The 26,159-nt window shown below is 41.4% G+C and overlaps 1 protein-coding gene across 5 annotated transcripts in view; it reads right to left on the bottom strand.

Annotated features, from left to right (window-relative positions):
• nav3 (neuron navigator 3) overlaps window positions 1-26,159 on the bottom strand; it is a 442,110-nt gene that overhangs the window by 91,757 nt on the left and 324,194 nt on the right. For 4 of the 5 annotated variants that reach the window (XM_034162968.1, XM_034162969.1, XM_034162972.1 and 1 more), the window contains exons 10-11: window positions 9,173-9,281; window positions 310-711 (exon numbers count right to left, since the gene is read on the bottom strand). In XM_034162968.1, coding sequence (XP_034018859.1) covers window positions 310-711; window positions 9,173-9,281 — 511 coding nt within the window. The remainder of the gene's footprint in view (window positions 1-309; window positions 712-9,172; window positions 9,282-26,159) is intronic. The other variant, XM_034162970.1, reaches the window with a different exon arrangement.

Below are 26,159 nucleotides of genomic sequence, written 5' to 3'. Positions count from 1 at the left end.
GGCAACAAAGTTTTATTTCTTTTGATACAGGATTCAAAGTTAAGCTTCCTGTGTAATCCTTCACTGATCCCACCCACTCTGGGATGGCTATCATCCACTTTTTGCATCCCTACTGACAGGTTCAAATTGCTCCCCCGGGTGGTTGTGACCAACCTCGCTGGCACACAGAAGTATTTGAAACAACAATCGAATTTCTTCACCCCTAAAATATTTAATATTAGAGAAAGTACAGCTCCTATATTGTGAAAAGTCAGGGATTTTAGCATTAGCATTAGTATTAGCAGCCTGGTGTTTATTTAGTCATCCTACCCGCTGGTGTTTTCATCCATCCGGCTGTTCTTCCCTAGGATGTCCCCATCAGTCATGTACCCTGCCACCTCCATCTGCTTTCCTCCTTCCAGCCCTCCTCCTCCCTCCTCCCCATGCTCCGATCCTCTTGCCCCTGCCACACGCCTCAAAGGGGTGCTGTACACAAACCTGGAGGGGTCAGAGTGGCCGCTGTAGCGACCTGTTGTGGTGCCGGCACCGGTTGTGCTCGTCCGTGGAGGAGCGTAGCCGCTGGACATTGAGGGGGCTTCGCCTGCCTGGAGACGGGGGCTTTGTGACTGGCCCAGACGCCAGGCCATGGGGGAGGAGCGTGTGGCAAGGGCTGGGAGACTCCGACCATTGACCTCAGTGGTTACCGTGGTGTCAAAGGTTGTTTCGAGTGTGCTGTGGAGAGACACACAACAGCAACAATAACAACACAGAACATGAGTGACTTATGTCAATGAAGGTGATAAGAACAAGTTTTAACTTCAAAAATCCCTAACAACTACAACAACAACAAAAACCCCTCTTCGAACATTTCTAAAATGGTTCGGGGTCTGTGCTGCATAATACATGCACTACTGCATGAAGGCTAAGTCGTGGAGGTGGAGACATCAGCTGAGGGCCACGCCCTTTAAATCACAGGCTGCCATCTCTTTATATGAGAGTTTTCTAAAGCACTGCTTTTTTTCCAGTGGGAAAGAAACAAATGCTCCTGTGAGAATATGTGTTCGCAGACGGAGACAGAGAGAGACATGTCAGACAGCTGTACTCGCATCCAAATAATACGTGCGATTTATACAACTGTTTGAAACATCACAGAATATACAAACATTTCCCTCAGGCAGGATTGACACAATAATAACAATAATACAGGCATCTCCATTCAAAAAATAAAAAGAAATTGCTCTTTAGTCTCAATTTTGAGATGAGTCACTCCAGTACATATTAATTTACATAATATAAAACAGAACTCAACAGATTGCTGAAGTAAACAATCAGTTTCATGTAAGATGACGTCACAAAGTCATCATGTTTACAGCCAGTTCTTCTTTAGAAAAGTCAGAAGATGGATTGAGAAACATTAGTTAAATCAATTATTAAGAAACAGAAAGTACTGGCAGAGTATTTTTTGTGAAATTTTGACAATGTTGCAGACATTGGATGTCACAAAGAATCAATAACATATATATTTTTATTATTATTTTTGTATGAAGGAATCAGTTATATATACATATAATTTAGGCTGAGAAAATAAATCAAAACAAACATGTGGCCTATTTTGTCTAAACTTTTAGTTTTTGCTTTTAGCAATTATTTTTTATTCAATCTAAATTATGTTGTTGAAATATGTTTTCCTTTGAGATTAAAAAACATATTTTTTGGTGTGGTTGGGAGACTGATTAGAAATAACACTTTTAAAGTGATCAGAAAATAAAATCTGAAATATTAACAAATTTTTAGATGAAAATAATTATTTTTACATACTATAATACTTCTTCACTAAATCTTGTACTGTTTGAAGGGGCGGGGGGGGGGGGGGGGGGGGCTGCAGTAACAGGGACCGGGTGGGACAGAGGAAAAATAAGAGCATACAGGAAATGCACCCATTATTCCTCATAGCTGTCCAGCCTGAGTGTGCTGTACTGTGCATCTGGACAAACTCTGCAAAGTACGGCAGTGGTGTCATCTAGCTGGAGCTCTCTCTGCTGGGAAAAGCAGTGCACTGCATTCACACCAAACCACAAACCTGCTCAGAAACGTCTGAGGATGAGGCGCTCTTACACATTTGGAGTCGTGATTGAAGAGAAGGACGTGCACACACACCACTGAGACAGTTTTAAGCTGTGAAACGTTGACATAATATTGTAAAATGCGGCATTATGCAAATGATCTCTGCCGTGTTAACTGACGTGCAGCTGCAGCTGTTGCAGAACTGTAAAGGATCTACTGTAATATGTGCACTGCTATTGTTTCACCTTCACACAACGCAAACTCCATGTAATCTGCAAAGAAAAACCACTGAGGATGACATTGAAGAGTTGATGACAAACCGCACTGCGTGTTGGATTAACAATCAGGATGAACACAACCAGATGTGTAGGCTAAGACATCTGCATGGACAGGTGTGGCAGCAACCGCTTCGCAAAGACAAAAGTGTGACACTTGCTGGTGTGCGCTCGGCGGCCGTGTTCACGACAGTCTGCTATCACCTCCCGAGATTAGCGCGCGCACACGAGAAATAAACTGAGTTCATCTGACACGTGAGCTCAGTAAAAACAAACAGAAAGTAACATGGCATGAAAATCCCAATCATTCAGTCAGTCATGCTCAGAGCAGCCCGAGAAATCAGGTTCTGTTTATCTCAAAGAAGCAGAGATGGAATAACAGAGTGAAATGGAAACAGAGATAAAGTGAAAGCTGCCGTTAGGAGCGGAGATAAATTAGCTTAAAACAAAAGATTTGGCTGCAGAACCACAACGTGTGTCCCACAGCATGTCCAGTACAGTCAGGTGCATAAAGACATGGACAAGAGACAAAGTTTATATTTTAGTTCTTAGCTGCAGCACACTGAAGAACAAAATAATGAGTATGACGTCCAAGTGCAGACTTTCATCTTTGAGGGACAAAATACAGCACTTTGTGTGCAAAAAGTACAAAATCTGTTTCATCTTTAACAAAATCTAACACATAAGCACTATGCAAAAGTTTGTGGCACCCGAGAATTTGGAATTAAAATTTGACTTCTCTACTTGGTCTTGAATATTCTGTAAATAATACATTAATAAATAATTATCTTAGTAGTTTTGCCATTTTCCTGAAATATGCTCAATGTGCAGTATATAGAAAAATCACTTATTTTAAAAATGTTCATAACAGAGCAGCAGCTTTGCACTACATTTATTAATAATGTTGTTTTTGGTTACATCTGACACCCAAATCTATCTTAGAAATTCAAAAAAATGAGATATATGCTGTAAGAGAGCAACTTTAATTTATTAAATTTTCTTTTAATAAATATTTGTTGTTTATTACGGATCCTGTTGATTCTGATTACAAGATTAAAAAGAAGACAGGCAGGGAAACCGTGACAAAAAACATAACCTCCATGACAGGGAAGAATGGTCAATTAATAGGGTAAAAAATTAGAGATCAGGATCAAAGATCACCAATTAAATATGAGTGATCTGGATTAAATGTCTGATAGAATAAAATGTCAATAAACAGGATCTAAGATAGGAAGAGAGATCAAAATTAAGATCACAGATCAACAATCAGGATCAACGATATGGTTAACCTTCAGGATCAACAATCAGCAATTAAAGATGAGTGATCAAGATTAAAAGTCAGCAAATTGGATAAATTTTAGTAATAAGGATCAAAGACATCTGATCACTAACAATAATCAACATCACAGGTCAACAATCAGGATCAAAGATTGGGATAAAAGGTCAATGACCAAGAGTGAAGCTCTGGATCACAGGTCAACAATCAGGATCATAGGTCACATATTAAACATGAGTGATCAGGATTAAAAGTCAGCACATATGATCAAAGGTTACTAATAAGGAACAAAGATGAATAATCAAGAACACAGTTCATCAGTTCAGGATCAAAGATTGGGATCACAGGTCACCAATAGCAATTTAAGAATGACAGAGAAGACATCAAATGATTAACCTTCTCTCAACAACAACGTAAGTAAAATATTTTCTTTTGGCTTCTCCCAGGATCTCCACAGCAGGTCTGATATGGATCCACATGTTGATTTGACACATTTCATGCTGGATGCCCTTCCTGACAACTCCAGATGTACATGGAAAATGGGTTATGGGCTGTCTTGAAATGGGAACACTAACTGCTTGATGACAGAGAAAGTAAGTAAGCCTTTTTGGCGACCCCTGGTTTTCACTTGGGGTCGCCACAGCAGATCCGCGGAGGACCTGCATGTTGAATAAGTGCAAGTTTTACGATGCTGTTCCTAACGCAAATCCACATTATATGGAGAAATGTGGCAAGGGTGGGATTTGAACAGAGAACCTTCCACACTGAAACAAAGCGCACTAACCACTTGCCCACCACCTCAGCAAGGATGATCTGTGGAAACAGGATGCGCTTGAGCTCAATTCTGAGCTTCATGGCAAGGGCTGTGAATACTTATGTACATGTGACGACTTATTTTTTTAAATAAATTTGCAAAAATCTAAAAACAACTTTTTTCACATTGTCATTACGGGGTATTGTATGAAGAATTTTGAGGGAAAAAAATGAATTTCATCTATTTTGGAATGAGGCTGTAACATAAAATGTGGAAAAAGTGAAGTGCTGTGAATACTTTCCAGATGCACCGTACAGTTTCATACCCAAGAAGTTTGGCAGATCTCAGTTGCTAATTACCTCCAATCAGAGGGACTTTGGGTACTGCTGGAATGACGACGTGACAAACGAGTGGTTACTTAGGGAGAAGTATCACTGCACTGTGAGGGAGCATCAGCTGCAACATTTTGGCCATGTGGCATGTTCCTCTGGCCCCAGGTGCCATAGTGAGAAAGCCAGTGGAGATGACCAACTTTTTCCTGGCTATGACAAAAGGATTCTTAATTGCAGGAGGTGGGAATTCACCGGTTAGCTGCCTGCTGCAACAGCATCAAATTACAAAACCAAAATCACTCCAAATCACGAGTGCTTCCAAACAAGTCCATCACCCTTCTCCTCAATTTCAAAGCAATGAATAACTTGGCTCGCTATGTGCCAAGTGTAAACAAGAAAAACAAACCAACCTGACAGGGTGAAGCTATTATTAGAAATATTATCAGATGGCTGAAGAATCCCCATGAGATCAGACGGGAATCCCTCAGGCTGGTGTAGACAGGAAGTCAAGTCCAGGGGAGATATCGCTTTACGGTTTGAAACGCAGGGTTTTGTCCTTGAAGATCACATTTCTTCACACACTGAGTTGTTTGTTTTCCCTTCAAATGTCAATCAATACCATTTCTCATTGTTTGCATTGAGAAAAAAAAATCCAGCTGAGGAAAATTACATATCTCTTTTGATCGATATATATATATGCAAAGAAATGAAACCATGAAGTAAAAAAGAAAAGAAAACGAAACACCGGCGATGGCAGAATGCAATCTGCAAATTCACCACTAGATGGCACTAAATCCCACACACTGTAGCTTTGAATAAAATTTTTTAATTTGATATGGATGCACATTTGTAAACCATCCAGCAGGTGCCAGTGTTTAGCTGGTGTTTTGATACAGACTCTGGAAAAAGTTCTGAAACAAGTTTTGAAACATAGCTGAGCAGTGTTTCAGTTTTTTATAATTCACTAATTAGCTGCACGGATGAATATTTTATCCCAGACCTCACATTCTATCAATTCCAGTTTTACTTTCTGGTGCTGTGGTGTATTTTATTGCACCTGACGTGAAGACGGGACAGAATCTATTGACTCAAGGTTGAAATGAGGTAATAACCCTGATGTTTCAGTAAATCCTTTAATAGATTCACATTTTTTTTTTGCCTTTTAACATTTCTGCTCCAGTTTACCCTCTGCCCCTCAGACACAAAGATTTTTTTCAGTTAAATTTTTACATCCGCCAAGGACGTAATAAAATCATTGGTGTTTATTTATTTGTCTATGTATCTGCTTGCAGGATTATATCAAAACTACTTCACAGATAAGACTCCACTGAATTTTGGAGGTGATCCGGACCCAAATTCCGGATCAGGATTTCAATTTGGACGCTTCACATTCTCAGACTTTGAGGATTACGTCAAAACTACTTAACGGATTTTCACCAACTTTTCACCACACATTGGTGTTAGGCCTTGGAAGACTCCATCAAATTCTGGAGGTGATTTGGATCCGGATTCTGGATCAGGATTTCACTTTGTAGACTTTTAAGGATTACGTCAAAGCTACTTCACGGATACGACATCGCGATGTAAAACCAAGACCAGAAAGACACTATTTTGCTTCAGCTTCTGAATTAAATATCAGGTTGCAACATCTTGATCAGTCAGCCCATTCTGGATCAGTATGCAATTACTGCACTGTGTTGGCGGAATCCAGATCCAGGTAAAGTCTGGGCCATGATGTGATTCACATATCTGTTATTTTGAGTCCTTGTCAATCAATCAATCAATCAATCAAAGTTTATTTATATAGCCCTTTTCACAGCCCAGAGGGTGACCAAAAGTGCTTCACAGTCAGACAGAAACATAAAGAATAACTTAAGACAATAAGCAAATTTAAAACAGACACTTCAGTAAAAATATACACCCAAAATATTTACAGATAAGGACCGAATAAAATGTCAGAGCGCTTCTGGTGGTGCAAAGCCATTCTAAAAAGAAAGGTTTTTAAATTTAGATTTAAAAAGACCCAGTCAACCCTTGGTGACATCAGAAATCTCAGATTGCTCTTGTTTAATATCAAATTAATCTTCAAAATCTGATATTTTTGGATGTACTTGGTCACACATTAAGAATATCAATGTTGAATCAGCTCACGTAACACCCCAATACTACTATTAATAATAATAATTATAATAAACTACCAGATGTTGTAGTGCTGTTGGACAACAGCTGAAGGAGACATTTAAGCTTGAGAATCTTTTCCCATTCTGGAAGGCGGTGGCTTGAACAACTATGGACTGAGAATCCCAAAGAGAGAGCAGAGAAAAATGTGGTGAATAAGAAAGTCGTGACATCCCAGGCGTAGCGGTGATTAATTACTGAAGGTGCTGCAAAGCTTCACGGTGATTATGGCCATTTTTTATCCATGATAGAGATTAGAGCGCTACGGCCGGGCGCTCATCATGGACAGATTTGGCGTGAGTGTCCCAGTGCTACTCTCACATTTGGAATACAAAACCATCCATGTGGTCACAAGAGTGGATGATTCTGATGTGGAGATAAGATTTCATGTAAACCAAAAGCCTCACACCCCAAACAAGAGGATCCCATTAGATTGGTGCGAAGACAATGATGGCATATTGATCGCTGCCTGGCTCAGACAGACTCCAGGGGGGGAGGGCAGTAGACAACAAACGCACACAGACTGCCATCTGTCACGGCTGTCGGCGGCTTGGCCACAGTCTTCCTCTGTAGACGGGGTAAAAACACACAAAATAATAGACCAAGGGAGAAGGCGAGAGAGCGAGTGGAGAATCATTGCCCCGGGAGCTGACACCAACCAACGGCTGCGGCCGCCGTGTTGCTGCTCGACTATCACTGATGCCTGTGGCTCACAGAAGGGACCGTTTTTTTTTAGGTTGTCCATCAACTCCTGTCATCACATGTGTGCCGGCTCATGGCCAAGGTGGTTTTTTTTTTATTATTATTAAATCCAGTCAGACACAGAGCAGAAGATGGAACAGTGAAAGAGGGAGCGTTGTTGATAGCAGAAGAAGTATCTCCCTTTTGGATCAGTGTGATAATTTGCACAGGCTTTATCAAGACCAGAAGTGCTTTATTTGCCAAAAAGAGTGAAAATTTGTCTGAGATAATTGACTCTGAGACAAAGCCATGAAAACAAAGGAGGATATGCTGCATTCATTTTGTGGTTATTTCCTGTCTGGGCGGTGACACACTTCAAAGTGTGTGGCTTTTGTTTCAGATATGTCACATTTCGATGTAAATGTCTCTGCAACTCTGCACAGAACGGCATGATGGGAAAATCGCAGACTGCCGAAGGTCCAAGTAGTGATGCCACAGATTTACACACAAAGAACAAATTGTAAAATTCATTCCTTCAGATTGTTTCTACGCTTTTTTTTAAAACAAAAATATAATGTTGCCCCCTGGTGAACATGTTAATAAAATATGACAGGAATATAAATGTCAACAAAGAATATAAAAGCATATTCATCTATAACTATTTGTCCTCAATGAGTCACTCTAATGAGATTTGATTTATTCCTACTCTAAAATAAAAATAAATAAATAAATAAAAAAATAAAAATAAATAAATAAAATAAAATGTGTGACTGAAATTTAACTAACTCTTTATAATGTATAAGATGCCAACAGACATACAGTCTTGGTCAATATTGAATTTTAAGTATAGAATTTTAAATATATCCAGGACTAAATGTAGTTGAATAAATTTTGCATATCAGAATGTTTAATAAAATGTCCAAATTTATTGAACAAACAAAAAATGCTTTCAGATAGCAAAGCGAAAATACAAATGTGAAGTGTACACAAAACAGTGACAGGAAAACAATAGTGAATTTATTATAAATCATCATGTTCACAGCAAGTATTCTTTATTGATAAGACTGACCAATAGACAGTACGTCAGACTAATCAAAAGAGAACTGTAGACAGCGGCCTTTTATTGTGGCCAACCCAAGGCACACCTGTGCAATAATCATGCTGTCTAATCAGCATCTTGACGGATTATCTCGGCAAAGGAGAAGTGCTCACGAACACGGATTTAGACAGATTTGTGAACAATATTTGAGAGAAACAGATCTTTTGTGTATATAGAAAATGTTTTAGATCTTTGAGTTCAGCTCATGAAAAATGGGAGCAAAAACAAAAGTGTTGCGTTTATATTTTTGTTCAGTGTAAATCGCAGGATATTTGACATCTAGGAAAAGATTCATCATCGATTTATGAGCCTTGCTACACAACAGACAAAGTTTATGGGCTGTTACCTAATCAGATGGTTCTCAGGCAGTACCTGCCCTGCACATTTTGTAGCTTTCAATACACACACCTGATTAGCTCATGTGAGGTTCCACGAGAACCAGGGTTGAGAACCCCTGACCTGAACCAGCTGTATAAATGCTCTAAAAGAAACCAGTCTGGTCATTAAAACGGAAAGCAGCAGGTCTGTGCCTACCTGTGGCTGATCTGGGTCCCCCGTAGGCTGGACATGGTTTCTTCCAGGTTCTGCCGCAGGTCAGCGATATTCTTCACCGTCCTCATGCGTCTCGTCTCCGGGTCTTCTCCTGGAGACACAAATTTTGTTTGATTTACAGAGATGGAATGGGGGAAAAAAAATCCTGTCAACCAAACATGCACGCAGTACTGTTACTCCAAAGAGTAGCTACATTATTTTATGTGATATTGACATTTTTCCCTTCAGGCGAATGCGAAATGTCGTCTCATGACACTACACGCTTTGTCAGAGAGTCGGGGACATGGTCGTGCCTGCAAAGGCAAACTGTGTCAGAGTTCCTCTGCATCTGTTGGCAAAACGCTGCCACTTCACTCCAACGTCTTTGCATTCTGCCTCCCAGCATGAAAGCTTTTGTGGGTTTCGTGCACTTTTCGGTGCCTCGTCTGCAGATGAGGCACACTTGTTCCATGAGGCAACAGGCGTATTTCGAAGGAGTAGCTGTTAGTAAGCAAGCATGGGCAACGTTTCAGGGCTGCAAGCAGTGGCTGCAGACCAAAGTATCTGCTTGTCTGCTCCAATTAAGCATCTGTGTTCGAATGTCAAGCTTCCTTATATCTGCAGGCGGGAACGGCAAAAGAGTAATTAACAAGTGGCAGGAGACAGAATGGATGACATCACACTGCTGTGCAGTTCTGAGGTGCTTTCAGACGGAAGTTGTCTCACGGTTGATGTGAATGAGCTACCAGCTCTTGTTCAACCAGGCAACGGTGTGTTGCTACAGTCAGAAGCTGCGCTCTGTCATTGTGCGCTGATTTGACTGCTCTGAGCTACTGTGATTACTGTGACTCAGAGAAAAGAGGGAAGATGGGAGTGGTAGGAGGCTGGAGGTATGAAAGGACCCTGAGTTTGCCTGTGACACAGCTCAGTGCCAAGAATAGATGAATGGTGCTGGTGGAAACAGTTGATCAGTATTTCTCACAAAAAAGGCATCAAAAAGAACAACACATACTGTGCACCAAGGGCGGTCCTGGAGGCGGGCCGACCGGGCAGCTGCCCGAGGCAGCATCGCAGGAGGGAGCGGCACGACCTTCCCCCTCCCGTCCCATGGTGGCTTTCCTCTCACTCATTCCCGCAGCTTCACAGTGCTTTAAACAGTGTGGACATTGAGCGTCCACAGAGTTCAATAGCAAAGCAAAGACTGCAGCGAAACAAGACGAGTAGACGAGTCATTGGGTAAATGCTGGGCTTTGTCCCGCCCATGGGACGCTCAGCGTGTCTGGAGGTCTATGGGGCAGTGGGCTGGCCTCGGCTGGCCCAGATGCTCAGCTTCTGCATGATGATTGGATGATCTGTCTGAGGCTGAATCCCTTTTTGATTGACAGCGAAATGAGCGAGTCAGCGATCTTTTGATGTAAATAGCCGTGGGAGCATTTTTTAATTTTCATTCTGTTCTGAGTTGAACCGGAGACTTTCCTAATCCTCTTAGCGGCATTTTCTTTGTTAAAAACGACTAGCGACAAATCGAGCTTCTATTTCTGGTGGGGTTTTTTTGTAGCTGCTTGTGTTTGGAGACTGACTTCTATCACTCTTTCTGACTTCTATCGCAGTTTCTGTCCCTACCGAGCAGCGGGTGCTGCTGAGCTCCTCCATCGTCACAAAGCACTCACAGGCGGACAAACTTCACACTAGCCTCACGCCAGTCCCGGCTAGCGAGCTAGCTAGGTAGCAAGCTGCACATGATGGCAGACAATTTGAATGTTGTGGACCGGATTTTGGCAAAGCCATTTGATAGTCTTCCTTACGAAGAAGTCATGGCTGCTGTCATGGCTTCAGCTCTCAATGGTTTGCAGGCCAAAGTTAAAGCAACAGTCCCCAGTGCAATGTTTGTGCATTGCTATGCACACAGACTGAATCTGGTTCAGTCTCAGGGGGCTAAATGCTTATCTGAGTGCAGAATATTTTTTGCATCACTCTCTGGGTTTGCCACATTTTTCTCAAAATCCACAAAGAGGATGTCTTTTCTTGAGTCTGCAGGCTGCTCAAGGTTGCCCAGAAATGCTCCTACTCGATGGAATTTCACATCACGGATAGTGAGCACTGTGGCAAACAATTATGATGCCTCCTGCAAACTTTTGAGATGATCATTGCAGATAAGTCCATGGATGATGACACAGTAGACTGTGCCAATTTCTTTGTGTTTGTTATTGCAGTAGTCATTCAAACCGGAAATTTGTTCTTGAAAATAGCTGTTGTGAGTTAATTTGTGGGACTGTGGGTGTTCTGGACGAAGTTAGTGTTTTCATGGGTGGTGGGGCGGAGGTGGTGGCCACGTTAGTGTGCGGGGGGGGGGGGGGCACGCAGGGGGTTTCGACCAGGGAGTACATCACTCTAGAACCGCCACTGCTGTGCACCTGCACATAAAACCACTTTAAGACCATGGCAGTCATTATAAGATACACGTGGAATAATACCAGCAAAAGCAAACCACCAAATGATGCAGATGCTAAAAGCGTTTCACAATGATGCCTCACACACACACACACACACACACACACACACACACACACACACACACACACACACACACACACACACACACACACACACACACACACACACACACACACACACACACACACACACACACACACACACACACACACACACACACACACACACACACACACACACACACAATGTCAGCATGCTGCCTTGCAATGCGCTCAGCTGCACACCGGAAACAATTTGTGGGCAGAGGACCAAGGGACTTTAGTGATTTTCCTGTCTGAGGATGTAATCAAACCAAATATCCTCTGGGCACAAGCCCACCTCTCTAACCTTGAGTTTGTCACCTCCTCAAATCTAGGAATTTAAAAGGGATTTTTGGAGTACAGTCACATCATTTCATTGTGTTTTAGTGCCATCACTTGTAGCACATAATGACAATAATTACCTGATGTTTTGGAGCCATATCGGTTGTGGAAATGTCTTAGCAATTTTTTTTTCCTGACCATTAAGATGTTATTTCAGGTGTTTTTGTGATGTCATCAAAACACCACCATACTCTGATTACAAATGATTTCCTGATTGATATAAGCTGCATGTCACCTTTTTGCCCTATTGGTTGTAGCGATATCCTGACAAAACACCTCCATTAGGAGAGTCCAGGGACACGCCCCCTGGAAAATAAAAAATAAAAAATCTTTAGCCTTTTGTCCTGTATTCTAAGATAATCTGGACAGTTAAATCTTGACTCTACTCACACACATATACAAGAGTGATTAGTAATCCCTGGTGCACCACTGGCAGGGTAATGTGTGTTAGAAAAGGGTATTTCTGGTATTTTTATTTAAAAGTATGGAAATACAATGTTCCTAAACGCCATCGTGTGGCTGTCGTCATGAGAGGGGGTATACACGACAATGCAAACATGTTTTTGCATTTTTTAAAAATAGTTTATGTAAAGCAAAGTGCAACTTCAGAGACAATGACACATCTCAGTGCTTTTGTTGGATGCGGATCCGATCATGATGTTGACCAGCAAGTGGGAATAACAAGTTAGCATTAGCTAACAGCTAATACGAGGTATCGCTCCCTGTTTCAGCACACTTATGCACTGGCTGCTCAACATGGACAGCGGATGGGAGAGAAACACGTTCCATACATTACGGCGGAATCGCTGTCATCTGCAGCGGCAGATGGCAAATGATGACAGGAGATGTGATCATTCTGCAGCATTAATTAGACGGACAATAATACAATTAAGAGACAGATGCATGTTTTAGCGCTTTAGATGTTACAACATTAAGTTCTGATGTCGTTGTTTAAAGAATTGGCATCTTGTAAAGTTATAGTCTGAATTCTCTCTGCATTGTGGGTGTTCGCGCACGAAAACAAACTGTCACAGTCCATCTGTGACGATCATTAAGCGCACCCCACTACGGCTCGTCTTCATCTGTTGGACGGGTGTGCTTAGATGTTCATTGACAAACTCATTTCTGTTTTCAGGAGTGACATGGTTGTGCTTCAGAATGGATGGCTGTGTATGGTGGAAGATGTAAGACGTGCACACACACACACACACACACACACACACACACACACACACACACACACACACACACACACACACACACACACACACACACACACACACACAGCTCCACTGTTCAAAACAAGGAAGTATCAAGTTTTCTCAGTTTTGACAAAGACCCACCCACTTATAAATGGTCCAAACAAGTAAATTCCAATGCAACTTACACTGGGTATTAGTCAAAAACAAAAGCTGGAGACTCCCAAGCTATTGTTTAAGCAGAACTTTAAGATCTGGTTCTAAACATCTTTCATGAACAACATTACATTGTTACATTTTATGCTAAAAACTGTTTTTAAGAGTCAACGGGCAATCAGAGTTCATACAGATTAGTGTAGCTTAAGTGGTGCTGTAGAATGAAGAGAAATTACACAGACTGAAGGTTGCAGAGACCATGATGAATGATGAATTTTTTCAACATTGTGAAAACACAGCTTTTTAAGGATACGTATTATCTGACAATGAAGCGTGATTGCTGAGCTGATAATCAATGTGCAGCAAACCCAGCCTTAAAGAGAAACTGACACTTCTCAACATTTCATATATTTATTCATGACCAATTCAGCAACTAGAAGGGCAAACAATTCAGTTTAATCAGCTTATAAAAATGCCAAATCACAACAAAAGTCGCCTCAGGGCATCACACATAGAATAGTTTGAAATAAAATTTAAAATAAGTGAATAAAAACAGAAATAATAAAAAATATATAATTAAAAAACAAATAAAGGAATAAAACAGATACGAAATAAAAACTATTCATGAGAAGAGAATAAAAATACGTTTTAAGACTTGATTTAAAAAATGTCCACGGACTCAGATTGTCTTGATTGTCTTCCACTTATTCAAACGAGTTTGAATAAGTGTAAAAACATGCACACTGTACACGTTTTGCCATAACCATAAATAAATGGTTATGGTTAAACCTAATAAATCAGGTAATTATTGATGCACTCATGATTATCACTCATGCACTCATTATTTTTATACAAAATGCATTTAATATATTGATGTTATCGTGCAACCAAAGCCTATTACTTTAATGGTGCATCAGTAAAGGTCTGCTCCACTCTGGGAGCACCGCACCACACTACAGAACCGCCTTGGGTTGTGGATTACAACCACCCAGGAAGACAACTGGTCCATCCCTACCTGCTAAATTAAATGTGAAAAGTGGGTTTGTCCTTGGCCTTGTCTATTTGCTGGGGTCCTCAACACTGAGATGCCTACTTGCTGGATCATACCCAAAGAAATGTGCCACATGGATAAAATGTTGTAGTTTGTGTTCCCTCACTATGCAAGGAATACCCCCCCCAAACAGGTCTTCTGATGTTTGACACAAATTCATTTCAACGGTACGCAAGGATCCTTCAACGAGACCAAGGACGATATACATCCAGCTGTCACCCTGGGTCAGTGGTCAGATATATAAACCATGTGAAACATGTGAACGCATGACAGACACATTAAAAATGTCATGATTTCTTTTAATGCCGTGTGATAATTCACACTGATGGCGGGGGTAATTTTACCACCTGGAACACATCAGTGATGCTAACAAAGGACTGGATCAGATTCACAACAAGGAGAAAATCACTGCCCGCAGACATCCCTTACATGTCTGCTCTTTGATTTTATAGCTGATCTGCCTCGTGAAGCCAGAGACTGGCCTCGTTAAACAACTGTTGAAACAAATCACACCCCACTACACAGACTCGCACCGCTGACATTTGAATTACTTGCTGTTCATCAGGTTGGGCCAGTGCTTTTCATACAAACCATATAATGATTCACTCATTCATGATTACTTTTGTGGCACGATACAAAATTAGTTGCAATGATGAAAGGTAGAATTTATGGTTCTGATTTACTGGTTTAGTTGAACAGAGGATTATTCGACTGATCAGAAAATAATTAATAGATTCTTTCCAAAACAGATTAATCAATTAATTAAAAAAAATCTGTAGATTATTATTAATGCACTTAATTGCAATAACAATAATAATAATAATAATAATCCCTTTCCCAGAGGTTGCATCCCATCACTGAACAGAGTTTTAGAGGACAAATTTAATTTGAAGAAGACCTCTGGTTTTTTTCTTCCTTCTTTCCTCCTACCTTGTGTCGTCCCTGCACCTCTCCAACTTCTCACCAGGGCCTCGTTGAGTAAGTGCAAATTACAATCCCATTATGAAGACACAGGAGGACATCCAGCCCCTGAGCCTCCATCATGAACGGACATTTCATGCAACATTAAGGAGGAACCCAAGGCATGTGTCCGTTAACGCTCTTTTATGTGAGTGTGTCTGTGCCCTGCACTGTGGTAAAGGAGGAGAGGTCTCACCTGCACACAGTTAAGACGGACAGAAAGTTCAGCACTACAGCTAAATTCAACAGGAAGATGGAAACAGCACACACTCTGTAGAACCAGTGATGTTCAAGACAGGTTGTGCAATATAACTGAAATCACTGCTATCTCAGTTTTTTTTTTAATTCATGCAAGCCGACCATAGTGAAAAAAACAAGCTGGACTGTTCGGCATTTGAAAAGTGAAGCTAAAATCATAGCAGCTGCCCCCAAGTGGTTTGCTGCAGTACTGTATTTTCTACTAGTTTTTTACTAGTTTGGGAGGTTCTATCACTTATACTCCATGCAACTTGTATGTCAAAAAATAGGGATGGAACAGTGAACAAAAATTATGGTTCAGTACATTTTCAGTAAAGTGGAAACATGAAACACAATATTAAAAATATTTAAATACAGCTCAAAGTTTTTCCATGTATTCAATGCATTGAATTAAATAAAAAATTAGTATATATGTTGCGTATCTGTGCACATTTAAGGGTATGGTATTTGCCAGCCTTTTATGCACATTAAGTTGCTGCACAAAGATTGCTATCATGGAAAAATATAAACATTAGATGTGTGTACTTTATAGAAAATGAATCTTCAAATTTGTCACCGCAAGGAGCACCATTTGGCTAAAATGCGCAGTGCCTGTCGGCTGTGTATTAAATATGCATTGAACAAAACTACAACCAACCTAAACCTTAAGTTAATTCCAGTGCTTCCCAAACAGCAGGTCATGCGAAACATACTTTGAACTGCAAAAAAAGTTGAATTAAGAAAATATATTCTTTTATTAGCCATGCTGGACAAAACTTGCAATGTCACAGCAGCAGTGACAGTAGCAATTGTGCAACAGTGGGGGAAAGTAAAATACCTCAGCATGGCTATGTAGTGGTAGAACAAACCCAGTGTGTGCACAGTGAAGCAGAATTGAACAAAAACAATGCAGTTTTGTTGACTTAGGACATAAATAAGTAAATATATACACTTACTGGGAGCAGTGCAGATTGCAAAGTCTAACAGCAGCGTGAAGGAAAGCTTTAAAGGAATTAAACTGATTTGTTAGGGAACAATAATTACCAAGCTGATAGCAAGACTATTACTGTTAAAATTAGGGAGATACATTTTTGAAAGGAAATGTGTATAATTCCAGGCAAATCGTGCAACATATTTACATGACAAAATTTGTGTGAATACTTCATGCAAATTTCCTTGGTTTTTTTTTTTTTTTTTGGTGGAGGTGCAGAAACCCACCATTTTGTTTTCTGTGATGCCATCACCACCTGCCCACTGCCCAATCTGCAAGATGTGTGCAAGTTGTTGTGCTTTACTTTTCAGATGTTTTACTGCATGTTTTTCATGAGGATAACCAGAATTTTGACTTGCAGACTTCATGCTCAACAGCACGTTGCTCAAGGCAACGGTGCAAATAAATATGCAGAATGCGTGCTTGTTTTTTCAATGTCTTCAGTTATTATTATAATAAATTAATAATTATACTGCTTCACTGGTGAAGGGAGGGTTCCCAAATTTGAGAACCCCAAATAGGAACAGTAAAATTGCACTTTTATTCCAAAGGGAAGTGCAACCCCAAAAGGTGATGGTGCAGTCACCTCTCTGTACCCCCCCCCCCCCCCCCCCCACACACACACACTTCAACATGAATACACAGGCAGTGAAGCACGTAACAACAGAAAACTAAACCAGCTGAATCCTCACTGCAGTGTTGTTTGAAAAATCCCCAGATGCAGCTTTGGCTGTCAGTCACTGCTGCTAAGGTAGCGCTCTCACCCTAATGCGTGTATCCACGCGTCAATTTTAATCGCCCTGCTGCTGAACGTGTTTCCACACAGCGCAGCGAGAGCTTGTTAATACGCATAAACGACAAAATGCTCCTCGAGGCTGGAAGACGAAACTGCCGCAACAGCAGCTGGATACTTTGAAAGCCAACTTCACCGGGGTGCAAAACAATTTCATATATAACCTTTGCATTAATATGCAATGAAAAATGCATGCAAACACACAACTTGTACATGGTAGATACACGTGCACATACACAATGACGGGTGCAATAATGAGTTATTGATCAGGTTTGCAGTGTGATTCAGAGGCAGAGAAGGAGGCGTTAGGAATAAAAGAGTGCTTTTGCAGAGTCAGAGGAGTGGGAGGTGATTGTTCCAGCGCGTGTATCTCAAGGTGGTGTCGCTTTATGCTGCATCATGCCTCAGGCTGCTCAAAAGAAAAAGCTGCTCATTGTTAATGAAGCGACAACGGTGCGCCTGTGAGGATAGGTCAGAGTGTAGGTGTTAAATTCACAGAGCCGCATGCATTGTGGAGCTGCAAGCTGAGCGCCTTGTTTGTGGGTGACAAAAGCGGCCATTAGAAACAGAAAAAGTGAGGGACTTCTTTGTGCACCTGTTTCAATGCACCTGAAATTTTAACACTTAAATTTAAGTGGTTTCCAATTTGGCTGGTTGTCGCTGTACTTACGCGGACGAGGTTGCGTGTGCAGCACCTTCTCCAGATCACCCAGCATGGTGAGGATCACCTCCTGGTCCAGCTGAGCTGTCCCTTCACGAGGGCCTCCCTCTGAAACTTCCTCCTCTGCCCAATAACCGCCACCACCACCCCTCTCCCTTACACCATGCTTTCCACCAGCCCTTCCAGTTGCCAGCTCCTTTTCTGATCGTCCGCTGCTGCCCTCTTCATCTGTTCTTACATCCTCCCTGGATTTCCGTGGAGGTTCAAATCTCGGGTGGCCACTGTATGATGCTCTCTGCGGGCGACTGCCTGCGGCTGTGCATCGCCAAGGGACTGGAATGTGGGAGTGTTCTGACTGAGAAAGCACCTTGGTGAGGGAGAGGGACAGGGACCGAGCTCTTGTACCCCAGGCACCTCCACCCCTTGCGGCTGGCTCCTTCCTAGGGCTTCCTTGCAGACTGCCTCCTGCCCGCTGTGGGGAGTGCAAGGAAGAGTTTTGAGAGTGGGAAAGAGGAGGCGGTGACTTGTCAAGCTCAAAGGCGTAAATCCGCTGTTCGCCATCACTAAGCAGGGTCAAGTTTGTGAGTGAGCGCTGTTTGATCCGGAGGTTGAGGTTATCAGGAAGAGGCTGGGGAGGCCGTCGAGCTGGGCTGCCACCCTGATACACGGAGAACTCCGCTCCTCTCTTCATCACTGCTCAATATTCCCTCGTCTGACCTTTTTGCTTCAGTTTTTCAGTGAGTGCAACTAGGCATCCAAGTCTATCTACCTGTGCGTTGCTCTCTGGTTCACATCTCGGGTGAACCTTCAATGAGGTAGCCAACGGCGTGAAGGGCGAGGTGACGATTGGAGGAGGTAGAGAGATGTGTCCCTGCGTCCACCGCCTCCCCACTGAGGTCCAGGCTTCAGTGGGCTGGAGGGAAAGGCAGCACAGCACCAGGAGCAGAGAGAATACCTCTCTGTCAGGCATGCAGGTAGAATCCAGATCCATCCTCGAGCCAGCCCATACTCCTGGCCAGCGTGCACGGACACACAAACACCTATTTTCCTCCTCCGACTCCTGTCCTCATGCTCTCTCCTGTGTCTTCTTGGCTCTTTTTCTTTCTTCACCACAGCCCAGGGCGTGGATGAATGACTCGCTACATCTCCCTTTCCCTACGACACATTCCCTATTAATTCCTCTTTTTTCTGTTCACGCTATCTTTTCCTTATTAAACAACAGCCTTCTGTCATTCCCCCTTATCGCTCTCCTTCCACCTTCTGTCTCTTCTTTAATCACCACTTCACTGGTGCACTCCGCTCTGGTTCTCTCACTCTTTCTGCCTCACAGTCCCTCGCTCCTCACAGCGGAGAATGAATGGGTGGTGAAACCGGCAAATGGGCTCGCATTGCTCTGCCTGTTCATTCCTGCACGCAGCCTGCAGTGCTCTCTCTCTCTCTCTTTTCTCTCTCTCTCCTAGCTGTGCTCATCATCCTCTCCGTTTCTTTTAAATCCCTTTCATTCTGTCACTTTATGTTCAGTTTACTTCTCCTGCTCCTTTAGACACCTCCTGTCATACTCTCCTTGTTTGGACAGTGCACCTGTAAGCTTGCAGCCCCTGCTAGGCTGTGCTAGATGCCGGACGTTAATTAAAAGCTAACTTGAAGAGCACAACAGCAAGCTCGCAGCTTATCCTCTGTCAACAATGAGACCACAGAAGCAACGTATTCCCATCGATCAACACATGCTTTATTAGCCGCAGCTGTCTGCCACTCCTTTTAGAAACCCAGATACTCAAGAAGCAGCTGTGCTTGAAAACATAATCAAGGTGATGCAATCACGTGATTCTAAAGTGCTACATAAGCGACTATGGGGGGGGGGGGGGGTGCAACAATTAACCGATATGAACTAGAAATTGATTTTAAACGTAGTATGAACCACATGATGCCCTCATTTTAGTATTAGACAATCAGATAAGGTGTTGCTTCGACATATTCAATCTCTTGTAAATGGTCAGATGTTGGATGAAGGCCCTCGCGAGACTGTTCACAGGAACGTTTCACTTCGCAAGATAAAACAAACAAAAAAAATCCAATAGTGATAACCAGTGACCTGCGTCACTGGCTCGTCTAATGTAGTCAACAGAACTCCCTAGCTAGTTCTTATTGAGGGTATTCTCAAAAGCTGTGAGCAGTGTTCCAGCAATGTATTTTCCCTTCATGTAGCTACTTTCTGAAAGTATCTCTTGCACTTTAGGTGGTCTTCATCTGAGCTGTGACCATCTGTTTTTTTTTTCTGATTATTTTTTAACTAACTAAAATATTCTCAAACGTTTGGCTGTAACAGAGTTTTAGCAGCATGAAGCTCAATGACTGAAGCATGTGGAATGGTTTCGGGGAGCAGATAACATTGGAGTACCATGACAGGATAACATAGTATAACATGGAACTGAAAACTAGGCCATATATCTACCATTAAAAAGTGTCAGCGCTACTCCCCCTGTCTCGAATGATGAACCCAACCACCCTGCAATGGAATTTCGGCCACTCGTATCTAAGGACTTATTCTTTTGGACAGTACCTTACGAGAATATAAGTGAGCCTTGAAAGATAAATTCATTTGTAAATTAAAAGAATCAACTTCTCGCAGAACTACAAAATTTTCCATCACAGCCCAGAGCGTTACACCCTATTTTTTAACTCATCAACAAGACCTCAAAATCTTCAACCCCTTAATTTCTGACTAATTTCCTGCAAAGTACCACTACCTCAAACCAGAGGCCAGCAAAAACGCAATCAACACCTTACGTTTTGGTCCAGAAAAATCACAAATCGAATCTTGGCAAGTTTTGACATTCTGTATGCACAAACACCTTTTGTTGAAAAATTACCAAGGTATTAAGACTTTACATGGAATTATCACAATGGTAGGTGGATAATATCAACTGCGTGTTTGCCCAGAGAGTCATGTGCTTGTTTGCAGTTCACGTGCACTTGAACTGGCTTTGGAAAAAAATAATTTTGATGCATCTATAGTGAAATTGCCACACAAACAAGGATGCAAGACGACAACAAGACGTATGACAACAAAAAGCAAGTGCTTGAAACTGACCTCCAACACAAAGAATGGCCAGTGCTGCAGTCTACTTTTATTCTTCAAATGATGGCCTTCAAAAAAGCCACAAATGCCTGGAATTTGAACCTGAGGTACCAAGCCTGTAATCACACACTGCTGTTTGTGCTCACAAAGCTTCCCAGAGTCTTATGACTTTGTTTTGAATTTGACATCTTGCTCTTCATTTGCTTAGTTTGTTCATAGTTCAGAGCTCAGCTACCTTAAGGTGAGACACCCAAGACTGCTTACATCATGGCAAAGACCTTGAATGTCAAATCTGGAGTACAACGGTGAACATAAATCCATTTGTACTCTCAAATCCATTTTGTTCTCTCAAAAATTCTTGAAAGGGTAGTTGTAAAACAGCTAACTGATCATCTGCAGAGGAATGGTCTATTTGAAGAGTTTCAGTCAGGTTTTAGAATCCATCATAGTACAGAAACAGCATTAGTGAAAGTTACAAATGATCTTCTTATGGCCTCAGACAGTGGACTCATCTCTGTGCTTGTTCTGTTAGACCTCAGTGCTGCTTTTGATACTGTTGACCATAAAATTTTATTACAGAGATTAGAGCATGCCATAGGTATTAAAGGCACTGCGCTGCGGTGGTTTGAATCATATTTATCTAATAGATTACAATTTGTTCATGTAAATGGGGAATCTTCTTCACAGACTAAGGTTAATTATGGAGTTCCACAAGGTTCTGTGCTAGGACCAATTTTATTCACTTTAGACATGTTTCCCTTAGGCAGTATTATTAGACAGCATTGCTTAAATTTTCATTGTTACGCAGATGATACCCAGCTTTATCTATCCATGAAGCCAGAGGACACACACCAATTAGCTAAACTGCAGGATTGTCTTACAGACATAAAGACATGGATGACCTCTAATTTCCTGCTTTTAAATTCAGATAAAACTGAAGTTATTGTACTTGGCCCCACAAATCTTAGAAACATGGTGTCTAACCAGATCCTTACTCTGGATGGCATTACCCTGACCTCTAGTAATACTGTGAGAAATCTTGGAGTCACTTTTGATCAGGATATGTCATTCAATGCGCATATTAAACAAATATGTAGGACTGCTTTTTTGCATTTACGCAATATCTCTAAAATTAGAAAGGTCTTGTCTCAGAGTGATGCTGAAAAACTAATTCACGCATTTATTTCCTCTAGGCTGGACTCTTGTAATTCATTATTATCAGGTTGTCCTAAAAGTTCCCTGAAAAGCCTTCAGTTAATTCAAAATGCTGCAGCTAGAGTACTGACAGGGACTAGAAGGAGAGAGCATATCTCACCCATATTGGCCTCTCTTCATTGGCTTCCTGTTAATTCTAGAATAGAATTTAAAATTCTTCTTCTTACTTATAAGGTTTTGAATAATCAGGTCCCATCTTATCTTAGGGACCTCATAGTACCATATCATCCATTAGAGCGCTTCGCTCTCAGACTGCAGGCTTACTTGTAGTTCCTAGGGTTTGTAAGAGTAGAATGGGAGGCAGAGCCTTCAGCTTTCAGGCTCCTCTCCTGTGGAACCAGCTCCCAATTCAGATCAGGGAGACAGACACCCTCTCTACTTTTAAGATTAGGCTTAAAACTTTCCTTTTTGCTAAAGCTTATAGTTAGGGCTGGATCGGGTGACCCTGAACCATCCCTTAGTTATGCTGCTATAGACTTAGACTGCTGGGGGGTTCCCATGATGCACTGAGTGTTTCTTTCTCTTTTTGCTCTGTATGCACCACTCTGCATTTAACCATTAGTGATTGATCTCTGCTCCCCTCCACAGCATGTCTTTTTCCTGGTTCTCTCCCTCAGCCCCAACCAGTCCCAGCAGAAGACTGCCCCTCCCTGAGCCTGGTTCTGCTGGAGGTTTCTTCCTGTTAAAAGGGAGTTTTTCCTTCCCACTGTCGCCAAGTGCTTGCTCACAGGGGGTCGTTTTGACCGTTGGGGTTTTTCCATAATTATTGTATGGCCTTGCCTTACAATATAAAGCGCCTTGGGGCAACTGTTTGTTGTGATTTGGCGCTATCTAAATAAAATTGATTTGATTTGAAACCACCACGTCAAATTAACAACACCAACTCGACCATTTCTGATTTTTCTGACACTGATTTCTATACAGTTCAGAAGAAATGTATTAAAATGTCATCTCATAATATCCACAAAAGTGAAAAGAATCTCCTGGATCTTCCCAGGAATCCACATCAGTGACAAAATATAACAGCTTTGTTACGCCACCACATCTCATGAAAACGGATCACTCGGCGCATCTTACATGGAGGTTACGTTTTTGTTGCGTTTGGCTGTTAATTAGTTGGTCAGCAGGACAGCTCAAAAGAAGATAAGCAGATCTGAAAAAAGACATTTGGGAGAAGGTAGGCCTTGGTCCAGAAAGAGCAGACCAATTTTTTTTGTATGGTTCTGGATCAGAGATTCGATCTAGCATTTGATTACTGATCCTGAGTCCTTTGATTCTGATCCTACCTTTGACCACAACTTCTTTTATCCCAATCTAGAAGGTAAATCATGTCATTGATCCCTTTATTTTCATCCAGATTATTTGACCCCAATCCTGACTTTGATCCTGAGTCCCTAGATCCTGATCAAGAAAGCAAATTATGCCTTTGATCCAATTCCTCTAATTCTGATCCTGCTTTTGACACCTGATTGACTCTGCTGAACCTGATTATCAAAGCAATCAACAACCAGAAGTAAGGATCTGCATTCAAATGGGTAAAAAGTAATCAGATCAAGTGCATCTTATATTTCGTTAAATGAAGACATTTTAGTAATTTTAAAACAGCATATTTCAAAAAGCTATTAAGGCACCCCTGTAATGGTCCACCCCTGCAGATTAGTCAACACACACACACACACACACACACACACACACACACACACACACACACACACACACACACACACACACACACACACACACACACACACACACACACACACACACACACACACACACACACACACACACACACACACATATGCTCGAATCAGAAGCTCTGATAGGGGGGTGTCGCTTTAATGTGTTTTGAATTTTTGCACATTTTAAGAGCCCTTTGAGGGATAACGTCTATAGAATGCATCTGTTGTAATCACATTTTTGGATTCTACAGAAAAGGGTAGCTCCAGTAACAAAGTTTCAAAGCTGTACATTCAATATTATAAGTGTTGTGAATGTCAGAATTAAAAGACCTATCTGGCAAAATGCATAGCATTAATTAAATTTTTAAAGGCCTGTATTTTCAAAACTATTCGAGATACTTTCTCTACACGTTTGGCATAGGAACACTTGTCAATTTTTCTTTTTAAAGGAGTCTCAGAGGTTGACTTGGGAAATGTTTCCAGGACTGGGTGATAGGACATTAAAGATCAGTGATCAGGATCACAGCTGAGGATCAGCTCAGCAAACATTATCTACAAATGTTGGAGAAGTGATCAAAAAGAGGTGGAGGTTTCTTGTTTTTAAAGGTAATCCTGATGACAATCCAAAACCCAAGCACACTAGCCAACTTGGATGACAAACTTACTTCCTTGACGAAGGCAAGTAGTAAAATTCTAGTGAGACAAAGTGAACTCTCCCTGCCAGCGGTTTGTGTTTTGATGTCTTAGCCAGGTTTAACCATAAGCCCTGATCCTTGTCAGCAATTTAAGCTTGTGGTTAGAACCTCCTTCAAACAGATCCTTCTGCTTCACTGCCCCTTGAACTCGTTCTCTCAGCTGCAGGAGCTCTGCTGCATTGATGTGCACAGACTGTAATTAAAGAACAATCAAGTGGTTTGCAGTCTTCTCTCCTTACAAACAAACAGCAACTAACAAACTTGAGCTAGGTGACCTTGTGAGCATGTCACAATGAGGACAGCACCAGGAACTCACGAAATTTTTACCTCATCTCCAATTCATATGAATTTTTACATCTTATTCTGCCGCTTAAAAATCAGCACTATGACCTGGAGGACAGCAAATTCTTTCACCACAGTGATTTTATTACGTCCACCAAGGACGTAATAAAATCACCTGCGTTTATTTGTCTGTCTGTCTGTTAGCAGGATTACGTCAAAACTACTGCATGGATTTTGACGTAATTTTCACCACAGATACATATTAGGCCATGGAAGAACCCATTAAATTTTGGAGTTGATCCAGATCTGGATTCTGGATCAAGTTTCACTTTATATAGTCTATGAAGGATTACATCAAAACTACTTTCTCACCACAGATAGATATTGGGGCATGGAAGACTCCATTAAATTTTGCAGGTGATCTGGATCCGAATCCGGATTCTGGATCAAGATTCACTTTATATAGTCTTTGAAGGATTGCGTCAAAACTACTTCACGGATTTTGATGAAACTTTCAACACAGATACATATTAAACCATGGAAGACTCCATTAAATATTGGAGGTGATCTGGATCCGGATCTGGATTCTGGATCATGTTACATTTTACATAGTCTCTGAAGGATAGCATCAAAACTACTTCAGAGATTCTCACCACATTTTCACCACGGATACATATTAGGCCATGAATGCCTCCATTACATTTTGGAGGTGATCCAGATCCGAATCCGGATTCTGGATCAAGATATCACTTTATAATCGCTTTGAATGATTACGTCAAAACTACTTCATGGATTCTCACCAAATTTGCACCATAGATAGATATTAGGGCATGGAAGACTCCACTGAATTTTGGAGGTGATGTGATCTGTATCCAGATTCTGGATCAAGATTTCACTGTATATAGGCTTTGGAGGATTACTTCAAAACTACTTCACAGATTCTCACTAAATTTATAAAATATGATATAAAAGTATTTTTTCACCACATTTTTGTTGACCTTTGTCTAATCCGCGCCATCTCGAGATATCTGCCCAAATAATATTCCCACAAAGTTTGGTGAAAATCCATCCAGCCTTCTTTTAGTTATCTAATTCACAGACAGACACACACAC

The sequence above is a fragment of the Thalassophryne amazonica genome, chromosome 22 (assembly GCF_902500255.1).
Source record: "Thalassophryne amazonica chromosome 22, fThaAma1.1, whole genome shotgun sequence".
In the NCBI taxonomy this organism is placed as follows: Eukaryota; Metazoa; Chordata; class Actinopteri; order Batrachoidiformes; family Batrachoididae; genus Thalassophryne; species Thalassophryne amazonica.
This window is presented reverse-complemented; position numbering and strand designations above follow the sequence as displayed.